Below are 19,016 nucleotides of genomic sequence, written 5' to 3'. Positions count from 1 at the left end.
GTAGAGAGGTGCCTCATGACTTACTAAACATGATAGCCAGCAGCCCTGTAGCCCAAGACAGTTTGCCCACTGAAGCTAAGCAGGGTTGCTGCTGGTACAGTTGTTAGTGAGACCAGCATGGGGTGCCCACCCTGTGTTCTGTGTGGGTCCTAACACCCCAGTATAGTGACGGGGAAACTATACTGTCAAAAAAGCACCGTCCTGCGGATGAGATGTTAAACCGAGGTCCTGACTCTCTGTGGTTATTAAAAATACCAGTTGGCCTACTAATCATCCCCTCGTACTAATTGGCTATATCACTCTGTCTCCTCTCCACTAATAAGCTGGTGTGTGGTGGGTGTTCTGGCGCAACATGGCTGCCATCGCATCATCCAGGTGGATGTTGCACATTAGTGGTGGTTGAGGAGAATCCCCTTTCATATGTAAAGCGCTTTGAGTGCTGCAGAAAAGCGCTATATAAATGTAACAAATTATTATTATTATTATTATGATATGGAGGTCATGATATTCCACCCGGAACCCCTGTCAAATCAGTGGCCATCACCTGAGACACAGACAAGGAGAAGGAGCGGCACCAAGACAAGACAAATGACAAATGACTGACTCCAGGCCAACACAGATTTATTTACCCAATCCACGTAAGGAATGTGCTGTGACAACCAAGGATGCCCTAATATGATGGGAGTATTGGGATAAATGCGGAAGTACAGCTCAATGCGCTCACAATGGTTCTCGGAAAGAAAAGACTTACGTGGGGTGTAATGTGTGTGATAGTAGAGAGGGGCGCCCGACATCAGTCCATACAGAAAGGGGCTGCGGGAGGGGAATAGGTTGTCCAAATTGGAAAAAATTGGGAAAAGGTTGTCCAAATTGTGCCAAGATCCGGCCAGAGAACATTGCTGACTATGTTATCATGCTGCCTGTCTTACCAAGGTTCCTCACACACAAGTAAAGCGCTTCTTGATTTAGGCACAGAGGGAAATTTCATTGACTCTATCATTGTTAAGGAGTGGAACATCCCAGCTATTCTCTTCTCGCAGTTCCTCACACACACAATACCAGGTGATTAGACTGGGACTATGAAAGAAACACATTCAGACAGAGACCCTACAGACAGTGAGATGGTAGTTGGCAGAAAGGTTAGTAGGATTTTAATTAGTAGCCTAGAACTTGTACTGCTTTTCGGAAAACAGCTGAGCTGCTAGAGGCATACCGTGAGCGGAGTGAGTCACAAGAACGCTACATACACAATACGTCTTCACATTATCCCTGGATAGCTTTTGATTAACTATACTTTCGTGTTGTTTACATTATATGCTTTTACACCCTATTTGCCAACAAAACACAGAAATGTCATGCAGTTTTACTTACCGCCTGCAGGTTCTGACATTAATTGGTGTGCTCTTGCTCGCGCTCTGATAGGCACTTTTTGGTGAGAAGTGCCCATACAATGACACTAATTATACCTGGCTGATAATTTTTCTGAATCGCACAGCCAATATTATTCACAGCTATTTCATGTACTACGGCTTTTGATCAGTAAGTCCTTATCAATCTGAAATCGTTTATCAATCTGAGTCGTTTATAACATGCATTTGCATTTATTGCATTTATTAACATCCATTTCCTGGAGCTGCGTGTCATAACTGCATGTGTATGGTTTTTTGTCTGCAGCGCATATTGAGTTTCTGCACGAGAGCGCCCTCTGGCTTTTGGATGTAGTGGCATTTCACCATAATTCATTGAGAATCATAACAAGCATCATCTGCTGAGGTGCACTCCTAATGTAAACACGACTTAATGTAGTTCTTAACGTAGGTTCGGGAGGAGCCTAAACATTCAGGCCTGTCAATCATCATTATGAGCGTATATAAGGCAGCCTCCAGGCCTCTGCATTCCAGCATCCCTCCTCCTCACCATCTCTTCCATTACTTCCTCTTCCTTTGTGCAGTTGTTTTGCAGGGGGCATTGAACTTGGGTTATGTATACCACGCTATTGAGCCAACCGGAATCACCGCAAATGAAATTCCTTTACCACGACAGCCCCACCTAAACTTAGAGATCGCAAATATTGACAGTTCTGCATATTTTTAATATTAATCATCAAGATGGATGAAAGAGACTGATTAGGTCTGACTGATTGATAAAGCCCTCAAGTTTCACCATGAAAGCCAAAAAATCGGAGGGATGTGTCTCTGTATGTCAGTGTTGGGAACGTTACTTTAAAAAAGTAATTAGTTATAGTTACTAATTACTTCTCACAAATAGTAACTGAGTTAGTAACTGCGTTAAATTATTATAAAAGTAATTAATTACCAGGAAAAGTAATTACTGCGTTACTTAAAAAAAATTAATATTTCAAATAACTTGAATGCCCCTTACAAAATTAAATATGTTAAATGACTAAAATGGATACTAAAGAGAAATCACTAATTTTGTGGCAGCATGTGACGATGTGAGGTGCTTTATTAGATCAGAATTACTTGCTACAGACGTGGAGAGACTTTTTCCTCATGGGCATAAGTTGCACATTACACAAACATTCTTGCCTTTCACCTCAACAATGGAAAAGTAGTGCTTTATACTTCGTGTTTGCGACTGCTACCTTTGAGCTTGTTGTACTTGCCATCGCCCTGTCGCCGGTGTTTTCGGAGTGATTGATGCGCGATGACTGGGCTGCATGTCAGTGCTTTGAGATGGGGCACAGTCAGCAGCAGCACCGCTGCTCGTTGAGAAGAGAGAACGACGCGTATTTTCATGTCAGTATACAAAAGTCTCCAACCACGCCAGAAAAGATTGCTAGATTTGTCCTATAAAGTCACTAAAGTGATAGAAAGTTGCTAAATCTAGCGACAAAGTGACCAAGTTGCTCAGACTTTTTAACACTGCTGCTCGCTTCTCGGACTTGGACTGCGCGTGTGGGCGGGCCTTTTTGTGAACTCTGCCTCTGGTTGGCTACCGATGGAAATTAAGCCAATCATCATCCGTTATGTTTCTCACAACACACACAAGAGAAAAACAGTGTTTTGGCTGAGAGAGTGAGCATACGCGGCTGAAAATCACTACAGTAAGATCAATTTTAGTAATGCGCAGCATTTTAATGTCAGTAACGATAACGGCGTTATAACGGGGGAAACAGTAATTTATTTGATTACTCGTTACTGAAAAAAATAACGCAGTTACTAACGCCAATTACTTATAACGCCGTTATTCCCATCACTGCTGTATGTGCGCTTCACAGCTGCAGTGCGAGAGGCACAGAAACTGAGAAAAAAATAAGTAAAAAAGGCGCACTGGTAACAAATGCTGGCCAAATTACAGAGATGCCAATTCACACAGGACTAATATTATCAGAGGACCTCGGTGTTCGGCGATATATGGTAGGTCATTTGTGGAGGAATTTTCACTTTACAAATTACAGACATGGCCGATTCGCATGGGATTAAGATCACAGACATCCTCCGTAATTATTACAAATCACTAGAGGTCACCAGGTAATATTAATCCCATGCGAATAGGGCTTTAGTCTGCTATTTGCAAGGGGGGCATCTGATATCAGTTATGATGATCCGCTGCTTGGGGGCAGAACAATGAGGCAAGATATTCTCTCTTGGTCACTCAATGTTGCGAAAAAGTATCAAGCTGCACTACCAGTACACCATCAGAACGTGTTTTTAGCGTGGCTGGAAAATTATAACCCCCAAAATATTTCTCACTTGAACTGAGTGTTGTTTTACGGATGGAAGTGTTCCAGCACGTTGGTCAACCACTTGTTTTCCACCCTTGAGTCCAAAAGTCTCTTTAGGTACCTCTCTATCTCTTAGAGCCTCCTGGCCGTTCCACAGGTCACAAAGGTGAATAAAGTCTGCAAGACTTAAATTGAGTCATCTCTCCTTTTCCTGGTCAATATCTGACAGTTGCTAGCACAATGTCAAAGCCTTAAAAAAAATATAATTTTCCCACATAGGATTCAATTAAGCTTATGTGTGTCTGTGTGTGCGTGGTATGGTGGTGTGCCAGAATCCGGCACTTTACAGCTCCTGGGTTCTCATCTTATTTGGTGGCTCTCTTAAGAGAAACACTCACAGATGGACGTGGCCAGAATAAAAAAGACATCAGCGGTGACCACAAAGGCAATCACTGTCCATCGATCTATCCGAGTGACAATAGAGAACTGATGAAAGGCTGAAAGTGATGGCAAGAGGCCACGAAACAAGGCCACAAAAGACATTCGCTCAGTTTCCCTGATGGCTGGAAGGTAACAGTTGTCTGTGAAAATCACTGAAGAATGCTAAAGCATTATCAGTCAGTGGTTTTATAGTTATATATTATTATAGTTAGGTGTAATTTTATAAACAAACTGTTTAATAAAATATAAAGACCAATCAGCACTGAGGAAGCCCTGTTTAATTGGGTTCACCTGAGTCCCACTGGATGTGTTTCTTAAAGGGTGTTTACATAAAACCCATTCTTGCGTTCAAAAACAGCTCAGCTAGATAGAGCGTAATGAAATTATGCTATTTTTAACATGTCAGACTATCTTAACACAAGTCGGTTATTAAAAAAGTGACAAACACAGTATGATGGCTTGAAAGAGAATGAGGAAATGCAACCAATAGTGTTTTTGAAATTCAGGTTAAAGACTCATAATCTAATTATTAGATTAGGAGCATCAAAGTTTGATTTCTCATCGATTTCAATTTTTGACATGACCTGAATTAGCCACCTTGTACAATATGTATGAATTACCATGAGAGAGCGTTGAACAAACCAAGCTGCTGGGGTAAATACACCTATAATATATTTATGTCACACCCCGAGGCGGACCCAAATAGACGAAAGGGTCACACCCCTCTTAACTCTTCCACCTCGAGGAGTTTCCCAAGACCACCCCAATGACCAGACAGACGAGTATACTACTATTAAAACGAACTTTATTAAATATTTAAAAAGGGAAAAAGGGGAAGGGAAAAAGGGAAACTTAAAACTAATATGGCTCTTCTTTGCCTCCAGGGCCACTTGGGGACAAGACTGGGGACCGGGGCTCTGGCCCAGCAATCCGTGGCGCGCTCCGCTTCTCCTGGAGGCAGAATCAAACACAGTCAGACCAGGGTAAGTACTCCCTTGCTACTCACAGTACTGGGGGATCCTCGTTCCCACACAGAGCTTCACTGATGCAGGTAGGTAGTTGCTATAATCACAGCACCGGTTTATCCCACAGGTTGTGTTACTCACAGTGCCGGGGGATCCTCGTTCCCACACAGAGCTTCACTGGTTCAGGTAGGTAGTTGCTGTAAACACAGTACAGATTTAGTTCATAGGTGGCGTTACTCGCAATGCCGGGGGATCCTTGTTCCCACACAGAGCTCCACTAGTTCAGGTAGGTAGTTGCTATAAGCACAGCACAGGTTTCTTTCACAGGTTGCATTACTCACAGTGCCGGGGGATCCTCGTTCCCACACAAAGCTTCACTGGTTTCAGGTAGGTAGTTGCTATAAGCACAGAACAGGTTTATTTCACAGGTTACGTTACTCACAGTGCCGGGGGATCCTCGTTCCCACACAAAGCTTCACTGGTTTCAGGTAGGTAGTTACTATAAGCACAGAACAGGTTTTCTTCACAGGTTACGTTACTCACAGTACCGGGGGATCCTCGTTCCCACACAAAGCTTCGCTGGTTTCAGGTAGGTAGTTGCTATAAGCACAGAACAGGTTTATTTCACAGGGTACGTTATTCACAGTGCCGGGGGATCCTCGTTCCCACACAAAGCTTCACTGGTTTCAGGTAGGTAGTTGCTATAAGCACAGAACAGGTTTATTTCACAGGTTACGTTGCTCACAGTGCCGGGGGATCCTCGTTCCCACACAAAGCTTCTCTGGTTTCAGGTAGGTAGTTGCTACATACAGTGGATTTTGCTACAATGTCAGTGTACCGTATTCCTTCGCCCTTCCAGTATGGCTGTCCGGGCGTCGTAGGGACTAGCGAGTCCGATGACCGGAGCCGAACGCTTCCCAAACTCCCCCTCCTTCCTCCACGACCGGGGTCCCGAGCTGGGGCGAACTTTCGTCGAGGCTCCGTTCACCACAAGCTTCTGTTGACGAGGTCAGTACACACACCGTTACGACCCACAATCCGCACGGTACACACTTGATACTACTCACTGTGTTCTACCACTGTCTGTTCTGTGTACAAACGAAGCTCTCGTTGTCATACCCCGGGCACAGGGCTTGGTTTTTCTCTCTCTCTGTAGGACTCAGACCACAACGGATGTCGTCCTCTCGTGACTCGTCGGAGGCTCGGCAGTTTGAACGCTACAAGCACAGCAAATACACAGCAAGTAAAGCGTAACCACCATCAATTAGTGAAACTCACCCACAGCACTCTTATACAATTTCACGTGAATTTTAGATCGTCCTTGCCACCTGACTACGACGACCTCGAGAGGATGGTTGGGTAACAACTGGGTCACAATTGAGGGAGAGATATGTGATATTCACAGGCCCGGTGTGTTGGTTATCACTCCCCTGGCTCACCTGCACTTCCTTTTTCCACAGGGCCACTGACTTACTGGTAAACGGTGCGTTGTCCGTGCTTCCGGTCAACCCGCGGCTCACCCACGCTTTCCTCTCCAGTGGGGCCAGGGACCTCAAGAAACACAAAAAGCACACACCAGGACAACTCTTCATACAAGTTATGTACAGATAAGTACCACCACGGTTACTCACGCTTTGTTGCCAATAACCTCGGTTCACTGCGTTCTTGATGGCTCTGTGTCCACTCTTTCTCACTGAAACTCCACAATATTCCTTCGTCAGCTGATTGTCTCTTTCTCTCTTCCCCAGGAGAGCAATCCAACCAGCGTGGTCCGTCTGCGAAGCAGCAACACAGCGTACACAAAGTATACCACCAGCACCCCGTTTAATGTCTGCAAAGGTGTCTTTATACCCTGACTCTTCTCCTCGTCAGCCTATTAGCAACCGCTGTGTTAATTTGCCCCACCTGAGCGCGATCATACTTAATTTGACTTCGGGGGAAACCCCGGAAATGAAATGTGGAAGCCGGGTTCCGCCCGTCGTCCAACTAAAATGTGGAAGCCGGGTTCCGCCCGTCGTTCACTTAAAACGTCACCTGTGACATTTATATTTGACCCAACAATGGGTTTAAACAACCCAGCATTTTGGGTTAAAACAGGATAGGTTCATTTATAACCCAATGTATTGGATTTGTCTCTTTTTGACCAAATGCTGGGTTGAAAAAAATCCAGAATGTTTTAGGGTTTGTGAAACAGCTGTCGGAGCAAATAGCTGTTTGAAAACCTAATGCTAAACATAGCCCTATTTGTCTGGCCTTCAATAGTTCTTACCCAGCAACCTTTGGGGCGGTTGCATGTGCTACTAAAACATGATGCATTCAATTGCAAATCACTGATAAACTTCTTAAGGAAAGGGAAATGCAAAGCGACATAAACCTCCTCACAATGTTTGCCACATTTATCCTTCAGTACCGCTAAACTAATCCCCTAGCATTCATCATAATCCTATAGGAACCACAAAACGCAACCATTTGTTAATAAGCTACAGGGTTCCTTTTTCTTGGGCAAACAATGCCGGAACTGAATCACAGAAAACTCATGAGATTATATTGCACCGCAAACAATTGTTTCCAATTAAGACCCAATTTAATTCTTTAGTTTTGAACACAAGCCAATCACAAGATTAAGAAGTATTTTAATGTACTATGTTATTGTTCATTATTTTTTCGAAAATTCACTTTTCTGCAACACTTGCTCCCCTGACAGGCATTAAATTTGGCCCTGGCTGAGGCTCAGGATGACGTTGTTTTATCACATTCACCTTGGACACAAAACACACCAAACCACCATCTGAGCTGCCTTTCTTTAATATTTCTATCATCTCCTTTCAGACCGAAGTGGTGCTTGATGAAGCAGTTATTATAGGGGTTGAAGGATTTGAACATACGAAGACTATGTTTATATTAGTGCGTTTTCATTTTAAAACCCATTACCTTTGCTACAGTTATGCCTGTCATACACAGAGTTTTCCATCCTTGTTAACAGAGACTTTTGTAAACGCTACAAAACGTTTGAAAACTCCAGGGTTGCGCTGCAGTGTAGACAGACCTAAAGACTTATGTATAAACAAACGCTCTTACATTTAAGCACGTTGTGTGGTTATTTATGACACAAACACCTAACACAAGCACATAAGCACTGGAGCCAGACCGATTTATCATTTTGCCGATTTTATCGGCCAATATAAGCCTTTCAAAGATATATCTGTATTGGCATATATGTCGCAGATATGCAGGCAATATGAAGAAAGTTTCCCTTTTCAATACAAGTCCAATATAACCTTATTCTCGTCCCTTAAAACTGCCAGTAAATCAAGTTATATATGCATACTATATACATACATATACATATATATATATACATATATATACAAACACTTATATTGACGTGACAGAGATATGTAATGTAGGCAGCGTGTTTATATATATATATATATATATATATATATATATATATATATATATACACATACATATACATATATACACATATATACATATATATATATATATATATATATATATATATATATATATACACATACATATACATATATACACATATATACATATATATATATATATATAAACGCGCTGCCTACATTACATATCTCTGTGACGTCAATATAAGTGTTTGTTCAGCAAATCTGAGTGATCATTGCAAAAAAATGTTTATTTATATACAGTATATTCTGTTAATATATGTACTGTATTTTATATTTGGACACACTTACCATTTGTGTGCCTGAACTTTTGACCGGTACTGTAGACAGAATATAGTACTGTAGTATATGTGTACTGTACTAATATACACATAAAGAATATTGGCTGATATATCGTTATCTGACTTTTTTTACTTCCTAATATCTGTATCGGCATCAGCTCAAAAAACCCCCCACCATATCTAATAAATACTACGTTAAACATTTTTGCAACTAATGAGTACATATGACGTGACAGCCGGCTTTACTGCCGTTTAAAAACGAAAGTGCATTAGTGTAAATAGAGCATTATACTTAGTGGTGTGAAACTCATTTTGTTTGTGTTACAGGCATGAATAAAAACTAAAATAGTGCTATTTGTTGAAGTGTGACGTTTTTTTTAGCAATCTGACTAAGTACCAAAGTCAAACATAGAAAGCAAAATTTTGAAATTTCCCAGCAAGCAAATTTGCACTTAAAAGATGGACGTCCACACCGCCGCAGACTTGAGTTTCCAAAGAAGCTCAGGCCGCCCGGTCAAGGACGCTTGTCAAAAAGTACGGAAAAGCTTGTTGACGCTTTGGCCGCCCTGAAGTCTGTTTTCGCGGATGATGTTTGGTAGGAACGAAAGTTTACATCGTATGTTTCTCCGGAATTAGCCAGCGAAGAAGGCCTTTCCAATGAGACTATAGTTGAGACTATAGTTAACCTAGACCTGTGGTCACCAACCCTGTTCCTGGAGATCTACTCTCCTGCATACTTTAGATGCAACCCTGCTTCAGCACACCTCGAATTTTTTTGGTAGCTATAAAAAGCTTGATTAACAGGTTCAGGTGTGTTTCACTGAGGTTGGAGGTGAACTCTGCAGGAAAGTAGATCTCCAGGAGCAACTTCAAAACTTGAAGCCAAAGCCAGGGTTGTAGCTGCTCTGTTCTGTCTGTGTGTTTGACAGTTTTAATTAAAATGATACACCAATCCTTGCTTGCATGACTTTATGACATTTGCTGCAAATATCCACATTGTTTTCAACTTTCTCATCTCTCAGGAAATCCGCACGGCTTTCTCACAGGTTCCAAAGCAATATACGCGTAGATTAACCTTCAGAATTCTCACTGCTGATGCTTTCCGGTATGAGTTTCTTTGCAGAGAATTGACAGATTTTGTTTTGCAGTAACTCATTACAAATGATTTACCAAAGGTCAATCTGTGGGCACTGATACTTGTGACTTAATCCATTGAAAGCAATGGTGGATTGTGTCCACTATCTATTTCACAGAATCAACCATCCGAATCCTCGAGGATAAGATTGTCAGCTCACTTTCAGTGTAATAACCATTTAGATCCAGTGGCGGCTGGTGCTAAAAAAATTTTGGGGGGCGCAAACACACTAAAAATCAAACTTTTACTGTAGTAATGCAGTACTCTTAATAGCCATTTATCGGGTGATGAGTATCATTAGCATTTAATGCTGAAAATGTTACAGTTGAAATCAAACGCACGAAATAAATGTACTATGAATCTGTAATTAACTAATATCAAGGTAATCATTCACACGCACGCACGCACGCACACACACACACACAGAGCAACGAGAGAGAGAGAGAGAGAGAGAGAGAGAGAGAGGTTGCGATAGACATTTTCAATCTCCGTCATTTTTTTTTTTTTAAACAGCGTTGTAAAGAGTCCTTCGCAGTCATTTATTATCCGTCATTTCATGTTTTAATTATTTTCATTTTCGTTCACATGTCCATTTCTAATCATAAACTTACAAGACGAGCATACAAGTCAAATGTGTTTATTCATTTGTTTAGAGAACAGATAAACGGAGACCGTGCATCACTTTACCATCACACGAAGCAGATGAATTAATGTTTTTTTTCTCACAGTGACAGCGGAGGCAATAAAACACGGAGCTTTATGCTGAACAGGCAAATATGAACAAATCAAATAACAAAATACTACTGCGATTAAAATATCAATAAACATGTAAAAATCTGAATTGAACTAAACTCATCTGAAACCATCTTATGTAATAAACGCATGAAGGCAGATTAATGCAGACTCTTGTCATTAGATTTTGTATCTTTACCTTAGACAGGCGTCTTGTTGCAGCGCTCCTGACCTGTAGTGTTTAACTTCAGCAGCCATGCGCAGACCAATCAGTGTATGACATCAAAATATCGCGAGAATATCTAGAAACCAGGGCGTCATTTGAGCAACACACTGCCACCAACTGGACATACATAGGAAATACATTCTCAAGTTGAGTTGTATGGGCATCTGCCAAAATGGCGCTCATATTTTTCTTTATCCTGCTTAAATTTTCTCCGTCAAAGACTTTTCGTTTAACGCGACCGAATACACACAAAAAGAGACACTAAAGTTGCCTAATCACAGGCTCGTATGTTTCTTTTTGCTTTTATAGCCATAGCACAAGCACATTTTCCCCTCACAACAGGGAGTACATACAGTCCATCAGCTCAATATGCACGGTTCGTGAAGTTTCCTTAAAAACAGTGGTTTTCTCGTGGGTGCTTTTTAAACTCTACAACACTGTACAACAACAAAACTAACAACAAAGTTGACCAAGCCACGAAATATACCGGATTATATGAGCAGCACTCGCTCTCATTATGTCCACGCAACACAAGCTCAAACGCGCCACAAAAGTTCATGTCGTGCACGTCTATCACGCATTTAGACTTTAAAACAGCAAACAGGGAAAAAATAAAACTCAAGAAGACTTACATAATATCCAGCTAGCCAACTCCGTTTGCCATGAGAAGTGGTGGAGAACACAGACTGCCATCAATTGACTCCGTTGGTCGATCTAATTCAAGCTTCTTAATCCTTTATTTATTCATCAATTAAATACCTTGTAAAGGGTGATTTTGTAAGGATAAAAGCATATTTTCCTTCATCTCAAGATATTTCACTTGCTTTCACTGATCTGTACTGTAGCTATCAGTTAACACAGCAATCTCCAACGCGGTTATGAGACTCTTCGAACCATCCAATCACATGAGGTAAAAAACATTAAAAGCAATATTGATTCGCTTTCAACATAAGTGGGAGTGTTTGGGACGCACAGTCCTGCGCCCCAGGGCGGATCCGAAACCAGCCACTTAGAGCTCAGCCTCAGGTCACATGTTTTTACCCTTTTTCCTGACCTACATAGACACTCATTAGGGGTGCGCCCCAGACACACAAACATGACACACACACAACGAACTCAGTTTTGATTTTTAATTGTTTTAAATAAATTTTAACATGACTAACAGTGAAATAGTACAACTAAATGAATTTATTTTGTATTAATTTGCACTATATATTTAACTTTTTGGTAACATGTTAAAGTAGCTTTCCTCTCTGGCCAGCTTTAAGGGGGCGGCGCCCCAGCGCCCCCTAGTGACCAGCCGCCACTGTTTAGATCTTTAATTAAACCTCCCTGTCTAAAGTTAACTAATCAGAAAGATGTCCGGATCAACAGAGCCCCTCCAGACCACACATTTCCCAAAAAAAGATCAGAGACAGAGAGAAACAGGGCAGAAAAAGGTAAAGAGAGGAGATGAACGCTCACCTCCAATTAGTCATCCAGATCTCACTAAAATGACCTTCCGTCGGGGGGAATAAATAGCGGCTGTGGGCAACCGGGTCTCCAAACTTCTCACCCAAGATCCTCTGCAGACCTGCTGCTATAATCCATCATCATGCTTCTTTTACTATTTAGACCTGGTAAATATTTCATGAACTTTAATAATGCGTGAGTGGAGATAATGAGTCATTAACACAGTGTCACATTTGTCATTCGAGCACCCAAATATATCCACATTCAAAGCCAGAGGCCAATTTGGATTTGGTTTAATATATCTTTGGTTCTGACATGATTTAAGACATAATGTCATGATAATGTGTAATACCTCAGCCAACAAGAAAGCTAAAACAAAGTTTTGGCTACACTGCACATTAAATTGCTATTATTATTCACAAAGCCTGGATGGATTTCAGTAGGGTTGTTTGTTTTCATCCACAGAGAGGCGTAGAAAGATGGGGAAACATAACAGCAAGCTTGCTCCTGAGGTGCTAGATGACTTGGCCAAGAGTACAGAGTTCAATGAAGCCGAGCTGAAGCAGTGGTATAAAGGATTTCTGAAGGACTGTCCATCTGGCATCCTCAATCTGGAAGAGTTCCAACAACTCTATGTCAAGGTAAGGGGTGTCTATTCACCTTAAGGACACTATACTGTACACATCCAAAGTATTTACTTTGTTTAAGACCATTAGGAGGTTTCTTTACAGGAATATAGTTCACTCATGGTCTGTCTTGATTTGCTCACACTCATGTAAATATGTATGTTTTTCATCCATGTAACATGGGCGGGGCTTTAGCAGTGTGACATCACATTGCTAAGAGAATAAAAACAACATGTCTAACAAGGCTGCTTTGGTTTAATGGGGATTCAAAAAGAAGTAGTGGGTGGATTTTTTATTGTACGGTGGTTGTCTGTCTTGATGTAAAAATGTTTTTTTTTCATCCAAGTCAGACAAAAGAACGAATATTTTCAATGAAAGGATATAAAGCATTTTAAAGCAACACTTTGTAGTTTTCGATCTTAAATTCTGCAAATCATTTTCTCATTCTCATGTTGTTCTAAACCTGTATGAATTTCTTTTCCTATGGTAATGCAGTACGGTCAATAAGCTGCCATGGGCGGGGCTTTAGCAGTGTGACATCACATTGCTAAGAGAATCAAAACAACATGTCTAATGAGACTGCTTTGTTTTAATGGGGATTAAAAAAGAAGTAGTGGGCAGATTTTTTTCATTTTATGGTGGTTGTGTTAACACACTGTCAACACCCATTTTTGTCCAAACACCTTGTAAAAGTGGATTTTGTATAATAGGTGCCCTTAATGTGCTAGATAAATATTAAAGGGGGGGGGGGCGAATTAGGCGTTTTTATTGTTTTATACTGTTGTCTGAGGTCTACTTATGATGTTGGCGTGGTTTTTACATTTTGAAATTAATAGGCTATTTTGTACCCTGGTTTTGAGGCTGGATCAAGAACCACTTTGTTTTGATAGGCGTGCCTTGGAAGTAAACACCCTATAAAATAACAGCCTCATGCAAAGCATTTTTGGAATCAAAATCAGAAAAAGGTTGATGAATGCTTTGCATAAGGCTGTTGTTTATAGTTTTATTCTGTAAAGACAAAGACTTATTAATGTTTAATGTCGATTAAACTTTAAACAAACTGTTGCCAGTAAATAACAAATGTAAATCTACATTAAGTTTCTGGTAAACAGCTTCATAACTACACTGCAAAAAATGTTTTTCAAGAAAAACATTCTTAGTATTTTTGTCTTGTTTTCAGTAAAAATATCTACAAATTCCTATATTAAGATGCTTTTTCTTGATGAGCAAAATGACCCAAGAAAATAAGTCTAGTTTTTAAACCAGAAATATCAAATTTAAGTGATGTTGTGCATAAAACAAGCAAAAAAATCTGCCAATGGGGTAAGCAAAAAAATCTTGAAAATTTTTCTTTACCACTAAATTAAATAAAATTCAAGAAAAATTTGCTCACCACATTGGCAGTTTTTTTGCTTGTTTTATGCACAAAAATACTTAAATGTGATATTTTTGGTCTAAAAACTAGACTTATTTTTTGGGTTGTTTTGCTCATCAAGAAAAAGCATCTTAATATAATAAATTTTAATATTAATATTTTACTGAAAATAAGACAAAAATACTAAAATACTATCATTTTTTGCAGTGCACAGCAAATATTTACAGTGTATATATGTGACCCCCGACCACAAAACCAGTCATAAGGGTCACTTTTCTAAATATTTAAGCGGATATAATCTTTCCATAAATGTATGGTTTGTTAGGATAGGACAACTATTTGAAAATCTGGAATCTGAGGATGCAAAAAATCTAAATAAAAAGTCCTTAGCTACACATATGATGATAAATACATACATTATTATTGTTAATAATAATGATTTTTGTCATAAAAATAGACAATTTTGATACATGTGTGAATTGACACGAGAGTTGTTTGTGTTTTTCAGTTTTTCCCTTACGGTGATGCCTCCAAATTCGCCCAACATGCTTTCCGGACATTTGACAAAAACGGCGACGGCACCATTGACTTCAGAGAGTTCATCTGCGCGCTGTCCATCACGTCCAGGGGAAGTTTTGAACAGAAACTCAACTGGGCCTTTAACATGTACGACCTAGACGGAGATGGCAAGATAACACGGATGGAGATGCTGGAGATCATTGAGGTGAGATTTTGTTTGGTGGTCAGGCACTTTTTTATATATCTATATCTTATGTTTCTGTCTCCCTTTTGGAAATCTCCAGGCGATCTACAAGATGGTCGGCACGGTGATCATGATGCGTATGAACGAGGACGGGTTAACCCCACAGCAGCGCGTTGACAAAATCTTCAGCAAGATGGACAAGGACCACAACGACGAGATCACGCTTGAGGAGTTCAAAGAGGCGGCCAAGAGCGACCCATCTATTGTTCTTTTACTGCAGTGTGATATGCAGAAGTAATGGAGGGGAACGAGAGTAAGGGGTGGGGTGTAGGGAGGGGAAGATAATCGTGTACAGACTTCTAGATAGACGTAGGTAAGACATGATGAGAGAAAATGTATATACAGTTGAAATGCATAGATTTGACTTACATGGGGATGGTTGGTATGAGATAACCATACAAGTTTTTAGGAATTTGGAATGATTAGTAATACGATTTTCATCCTGTATCACCTAGTAAACTGATCCACTGATCCTATAAAACTTTTATCCCAAGCCCTGCAAATTTTAAAGCCGATTCTGGTAGCAACATGGCTTGTGGCTATAAGAGAGAATAACTGGGGAGAAATTTCTTTATGAAACCGAAGTATTTTTTGGAAGTTCTTTGTGGGTACCTTCATACACAGCCCTCATCCCCTACAGAAGTGTACAAATTCACTTACATATCCTACATACACTCAAAACACACATGCCATGCTGAAAATGACACCACATGATCATAATTCCTTACTGTCACCATCTAAAAGCATAGACATCTACACAATTGAGTAACAGGGATATTTATTGTATTTGGTCATACCAGGAAGTGCGGGTATTGTTTATGAGGAAATAGACAATATATGTACATATTGATGACGTTTTGTATATATGCTTATGCTTAATATGTAACTGTTTCTCTAACTTAGAAAGGCTTTCATAATCTGACACGGCTGTGATGATTTGTGGGCTAACAAAACTATTATGTATGTATATGGGGTTGTCTGTCTGCTTGTAAAGGGGTGAAAGAGGAAAATTGACGTGTACATTTTCTTTACTGTAGTTTGGTGTGAAAGGATGTGTCAGTGTGTGTGAGAACACAAATGCCTCAATCTTTGTATAAATACTGTGCCCTGCTCATGCCAGTCTTAGAAGTATTAATGGGATAGTAACCCAAAAATAAAAATTATGTCAGAATTTTCTCGCCCTCAATTGTTACAAACATGTATAACATATATATTTTGAGCTATGTTTTTAATGAACAGATCTGGGGCACCATTGACTTCCATAGTATTATTTTTTCTTACCATGAACGTCAGTGGTGCTCCTGCTTCCTGGTGGATTACAAATATATTCCTTTGTGTTCAGCAGAACAAAAACATGTATACAGGTTTTTATCAACATGAGGGTGAGTAAATGATGACAGAATTTTCATTTTTGGGTGAACTATCCCTTTAAGCCATTGTTATCTAGTGTAGCTGGTGAGCTGTTGTTTGTCATGAGAGCTTTTGTTTAGTCCTGCTCAGTCTTAGTTCATCTTAATGGTTCACAAGCTTAGCAGGTGTCAACACAAGACGATTTTAACCGTATGGATATTGTCAATGTTGGACGGCCACGTACCTTTCTTTTCTCTCGTAATATAAGTGGACACAAATGTAAACCAGACGCAGAATGTGTACTACTCGTCAATGTTACTATGCCGCCATACCTACTTATATGAAAATACTGTTGCACTATAAGTAGTTGAGTAGGCGATACAGTTGTAGTTTTAGACTGCCTCCCTGTGGTAAAAGATGCTAAGTTTGCCCCCCAAAAATAAAATTCTGTTATCCTTTATTAACCCTTGTATAAATTTCTTTGTTCTGTTGAGCACGAATGAAGATATTTGTAATCAAGCAGGAAGCTGGAGCACCAATGACTTCCATAGTAAGAATAAGAATACTGGAAGTCAATGGTGCCCCAGATCTGTTTGGTTATATGTTCCTTTGTGTTTAGCAGAACAAAGAAATTTATGCAGGTTTGCAACACCATGAGGTTGATGGAAGGATGACAGAATTTTTCATTTTTGGGGCGAACTATCCCTTTAACTAGGTGAACTGCATTTACACTTATCACAATGATAAAAACTTACTTAAAACTTTGTGCTACCAATCAATGGCAATGATTATCTTTATTTAGGAGTTATTTTTCATAGTTAAATGTTTAGCAATACTTGAAATGATTTAATTCTGTGGTTCATATCTTGTGATGTTACTTTTGGTAACCGAAGTGATTTCCTTAATATTGTGTCACAACTGCCTTGATAATGTTGTCTTGTAGTTCTTTGTACATTCACACACCTCTTTTGTACACCTCTGATCATGAGCTGAATGTGTTTTTTATTATTTTTACTGTATATCAAATTGTTGCTTTCTATTGAACCAAAATGTGCTAATATCAAATTCAATTGGAGCTCCTTTTAAGTCACTGAATATAAATAGTACTGCATAATATGTATGCCAGCAATACTTAATGTATGGATCTTTCCGATTTACCATGTAACTATCTTATAATCACTGTTATTACATTACTTATATGTTATAGTTTTGGGAGGTGCCAAATACGGTAGGCCTTGTGGTTTTGTGCTGTGATCTGCAGAACTGTTTATACACAAACATGCCAATGTTATGGTCTGATTGTGTGTTATTTCTGTGCCAAAGACTATGAATTGTAAAATTGGATTATTTAGTACATATATGTACAACAGATCTAAACTTGATATTGTTAAAAAATATTTTACTGAGTGAAAGTAACACACCCCTGTGTCAAAAACGAGACATGTAACATTTCACTGCAAAGTCTGTCCCATAATATTTAAAAGTGAGGATTTGTATTCAGTCGTGCAATACAAAGCTTTGTGTATGTGTGCTGTTTCCGTCTTGTTTCGGTTCACTTATTCAATATCGTAAAGCTCCTCGAACAAAGATGTGCAATTATTTTTGTTACATAGAGAATAAAGTAAATATGTGGATGTCTGCTGAATGGTCTCAGGCTGTGTGCTGTTTGTCTGTGTTACTGATCAGACACATGCTCTTATGCAAACCCTCATTAATTTTCATTTCTCTCTCTCTCACAACCACACACACACATGGAAACGGTTCACATTTATGCAGACCTGCGCAGTATGAGTCACTCTATAGGGAGGTGATGTCATGATAAATGCTGTTGTCATGGCAGCAGGGCAGCACATGATGAAGTGTGCTGGGAGAATGATGTAAATGCAGATCCTTCATCACAGGGACACTCTTCTTTACATGCAATTTCCTGTCAAATTGATACACTTAACTCTTAATCTAGCTTTGCACCATATGTGTCCTGCCTGCTTCACCTCACTGCATGGGTTAAAAAGCAGCATTGCTGGTAACCAGTAGTTTGCTGTGAATTAAATGTTTCTTAATGAGCTTAACCACCAAGACCTCATTGGTCAACCAGTTTTACTAAAAAGACATGTTGGTTGCCAAGCACTTTTTGCAGGTATATTGCTGCAACACATCATAGTTCAACATCAATACTAAGCAGCATAAACCCGCATGGACATGGAAAGTATGTTATACCTAAACATCAAATTATATCTAGATGGATGGATAGACAGACAGACAGATATAAACATGTTTGTTGTATATAAATGTAAAATATAAATAAACATGTAAATGCAACTAAAAAGAGAATTTATATTTACCAAGAAATATAAAGTTTTATTTATGTTGTTACAGCTGTTATTTGGGTGAACTGCATTTAAACGTGTTTAAGATTAACAAATGCCTTAAAATTAAATATATCGTAAAATAAGAATTATTTACATTACTTACAGATTCAGTAAATACAACGAGGCGCAAAATAGACATGCAAAAAACAAATTATTTAATGATGATAAGTTAT

General features: G+C 39.6%; 1 protein-coding gene across 1 annotated transcript in view; it reads left to right on the top strand.

Annotated features, from left to right (window-relative positions):
* The window catches only part of hpcal4 (hippocalcin like 4), a 37,796-nt gene extending 19,677 nt beyond the window's left edge, over positions 1 to 18,119 (top strand). Inside the window, exons 2-4 of the mRNA XM_065294547.1 lie at positions 12,826 to 13,001; positions 14,870 to 15,085; positions 15,165 to 18,119. Of these exons, the coding sequence (XP_065150619.1) occupies positions 12,840 to 13,001; positions 14,870 to 15,085; positions 15,165 to 15,362 (576 nt within the window). The 5' untranslated portion in view covers positions 12,826 to 12,839 and the 3' untranslated portion in view covers positions 15,363 to 18,119. The remainder of the gene's footprint in view (positions 1 to 12,825; positions 13,002 to 14,869; positions 15,086 to 15,164) is intronic.
* Positions 18,120 to 19,016: the final 897 nt, after the last annotated feature.

This window comes from Paramisgurnus dabryanus, chromosome 19, assembly GCF_030506205.2.
Source record: "Paramisgurnus dabryanus chromosome 19, PD_genome_1.1, whole genome shotgun sequence".
Lineage (NCBI taxonomy): Eukaryota > Metazoa > Chordata > Actinopteri > Cypriniformes > Cobitidae > Paramisgurnus > Paramisgurnus dabryanus.
The sequence above is the reverse complement of the archived record's forward strand: the minus strand, read 5'-3'. Positions and strand labels throughout refer to the sequence as shown.